Consider the following 2,738-nt stretch of genomic DNA (forward strand, 5'->3'; position numbering starts at 1 on the left):
ACTGAGGCAGCTACTGCTGACAGTGCTATCTTCTCTTCTGGTCAGCCAGGGTCAGACATATCAGGTGCTTGGCTAACTCTGTTTAGCTGCTCTGTTTGTATGAACCACAATGCCCTTCCCACCCTAGCACCTTCTATTCTTGAACGTCTCTTGTTGTCTGTTGGTGTGGCGTGGGCAGGAACAATCAGTTATCTTCTGTAGAATGGGACTGGGATGAGACAGGAAATTGTTTATGTTGTAGGCTACTGGGAGGTGACAGTCACCAAGGGGAATGTGCAGGCTCTGGATCCAATGGGAGAGAGCCAACTGGTTAGCTCAGGGGCTGGGTGTCCTCTAGGACCCACACTGTGGGTCCCTTTCACAACAGCCCATCCCGAGATTACTTAACCCCAGGTAGGGAGTGAAGATAGATACTGGGCACAGATTCATTTGTTCTTTGATTTTTTTGAGTCAGGAGCTCACACTGCAGCCCAGGCTGGCTTGGAACTCACTATGTAGCCCAGGCTGACCTCAAACACACTACAATCTTCCCAAGTGTTGGGATTACAGGCGTGATCCATACCACTTGACTTCCATCTTTTACGAGTACTACATACTCTACTGCTGAGCTGTATCCCAGACACTCCTTTCATGGGCTCCCTGGTCTCTAAGCTTTTTACATGTACCACCACAGTCCCAGAAAGATCTCTACAGGAATCTTTTCAGGGAGACCGTGCATGTCCCCCCAAAACTGGAGGCCTGGATGGCTAGAGAGATGGAGCTGCCCCAGGGAGTCCCAAGCAAGGCAGCTGCAGCTGCACACTTTCAGGAGCTGCTAGGAGGAAGAACCGAGAGGGTAAATATGTGTAGGAGACGGGAGAGGCTATGGTTATCAACCACAGTTTCACTGGGAAGCAACCCAAGCATAGAAAGGGGGAGGCAGGGAGGCTGCCCGATACTGGCCTCCACTGCCCAGTAAAGGCCAACCCTAGCCACTGGGCTCCCCCTGCTGGACCCAAGCAGAAAAGTCCTGTAAATCCATTCCCCACCGTCCTATCTGCTGAGGTGCCTCATCGGGGCAGTCAAAATGGAATCAAGTTAAACATTAATATCACACACGGCTGACAAGTTTTTATTACACCCTTGTGCACTGGAACTGACAGTTGAGATTACACTAAAGCCCGGGGGAGGGAGCACACACAACCCCCTAACAGCCGTGGGGTATAACACTTCTCAACAACTCATCGGCTTATACTAATAAAGTCACAGTCCATGGCACACCAGCAAAAGGGGTGAGGTAGGTAAAGGTACCTGACCGATGGCCACAAGGTCAATGTCCTTCCTGGACCCAGGCTTAAGTGGGGGAATCAACACAGGACAAGGTTGCCTTGGGAGGAGCCTTTGTTAGTGACAGAGGCTGAAGCACACAGCCACAAAGTCAAAAGAAGGCAAGTGTGTCCAGGGTAAAAAGTTCAAGGCCAACCAGAACATATAATGGTTTGTCTGAGTCACAGCAAACATGGCCTGGGCTGGCTCCTTCCCATGGCTGGGAAGCCTTTTGTCTATCTGCAGCCTGATTAATCTATTCCTGGAAACAGCTCCCAAGCCAGGCTTCCCCCAAACCCAGGAGCAAAGTCAAGGAAACACTTAGGAGCTCCTTGGCTATTTGTGATTCTTTACCAGCCACTAACTGAATCGGAGTTCAGAGAACTTGGAGGGTGAGTCCCGGAGAGACATAGGTAGAAGGGCTAAGAAAGGAAATGGCTTAGCTTAAAAACAAGAACTGGAGCTGGGCCTGGTAGCACAAGCTGGGAATCAGCTACTCCAGGGATTGAGGCAAGAGGAACTCAAGGCCAATGCTTGCCTGGGATATAAACACAGTGAGTTCAGGGCTAACCTCGGGGAAGCAGAGCCTCCCCCGGGCAGCTCCTGGAGCCAATCAGGCACTTCTCCAAACAGCTCAGGGGCCAGCAACTTAGTCTTAAAATAAAAGGTAAAGAGAGACAAATGCTGGGACTCTCGCTCAGTGGTACAGTGTTGCCGAGCCTGAGCAAGGTTTAAACCCAGCGCCACACACAGAGAAGGTAGATCGGGCTTCCATTCCCTTATTCCCATAACTGCTTTTCCCCACTCTCTGCCCCCTGGTGATTCCCCAACATTCTTGAGTCCAGGGTTAAGGTGCAAGTCTCTCATACACCCAGTCTTCCTCCCCATGGTGGGTCATGGGTCCCAAAGGAGAGTCTCCTGTTGCCAGGCCTCGGCGGAAGACAATACGGTCGTGGAGGCGGTTGGTTTGGCCTTGCCAAAACTCCATCACTTGGGGGTACAGGATGTAGCCACCCCTGCGGGAAGAAGCAGAAGTTTACTGCTCCTACCCCCCTCTCATCCCAAGCTCTTTTGCAGGACGCTGCTGGGATGCAGCTGAGGGCTTCTCAGAGAAGGCTACCCATCAATTCACAGACAGGGCCCCAGGGTCCCTTTCTGAATGGCCAGCAAGCATAGGTATCGCTTACCAGTATTCTGGCTTGGGTACCTCTTGGTCCTGGTAGAGCTGCCCCAGTTCCTCATTTTTCTTTCTCAGGTACTATTGAAAGAAGAAGACAGAGGAAGAGCCAGGCACAGGAAATGATCCACTTAAGGACTTACAAACCTAGGCTCTGGGGCAGGAGCCAGGCCAGGTGTTGGGGACAGAGGTGAGGGATGTAGACCTGGTCACTGGTCAAGAGGAGGGCCAGAAAGAGGAGGCCCGTTTCCCATCA

The 2,738-nt window shown here is 51.8% G+C and overlaps 1 protein-coding gene across 2 annotated transcripts in view; it reads right to left on the minus strand.

Moving 5' to 3' along the window:
• Nucleotides 1–1,084: 1,084 nt before the first annotated feature.
• Nucleotides 1,085–2,738, minus strand: part of Pnpo (pyridoxamine 5'-phosphate oxidase) — a 6,337-nt gene continuing 4,683 nt past the window's right edge. The window contains exons 6-7 of one of the 2 annotated variants that reach the window (XM_021176780.2): nt 2,493–2,563; nt 1,085–2,321 (exon numbers count right to left, since the gene is read on the minus strand). In XM_021176780.2, the coding sequence (XP_021032439.1) occupies nt 2,153–2,321; nt 2,493–2,563 (240 nt within the window). In that variant the 3' untranslated portion in view covers nt 1,085–2,152. The remainder of the gene's footprint in view (nt 2,322–2,492; nt 2,564–2,738) is intronic. The other variant, XM_029484176.1, reaches the window with a different exon arrangement.

Source organism: Mus caroli, chromosome 11, assembly GCF_900094665.2.
Source record: "Mus caroli chromosome 11, CAROLI_EIJ_v1.1, whole genome shotgun sequence".
Classification (NCBI taxonomy): Eukaryota; Metazoa; Chordata; class Mammalia; order Rodentia; family Muridae; genus Mus; species Mus caroli.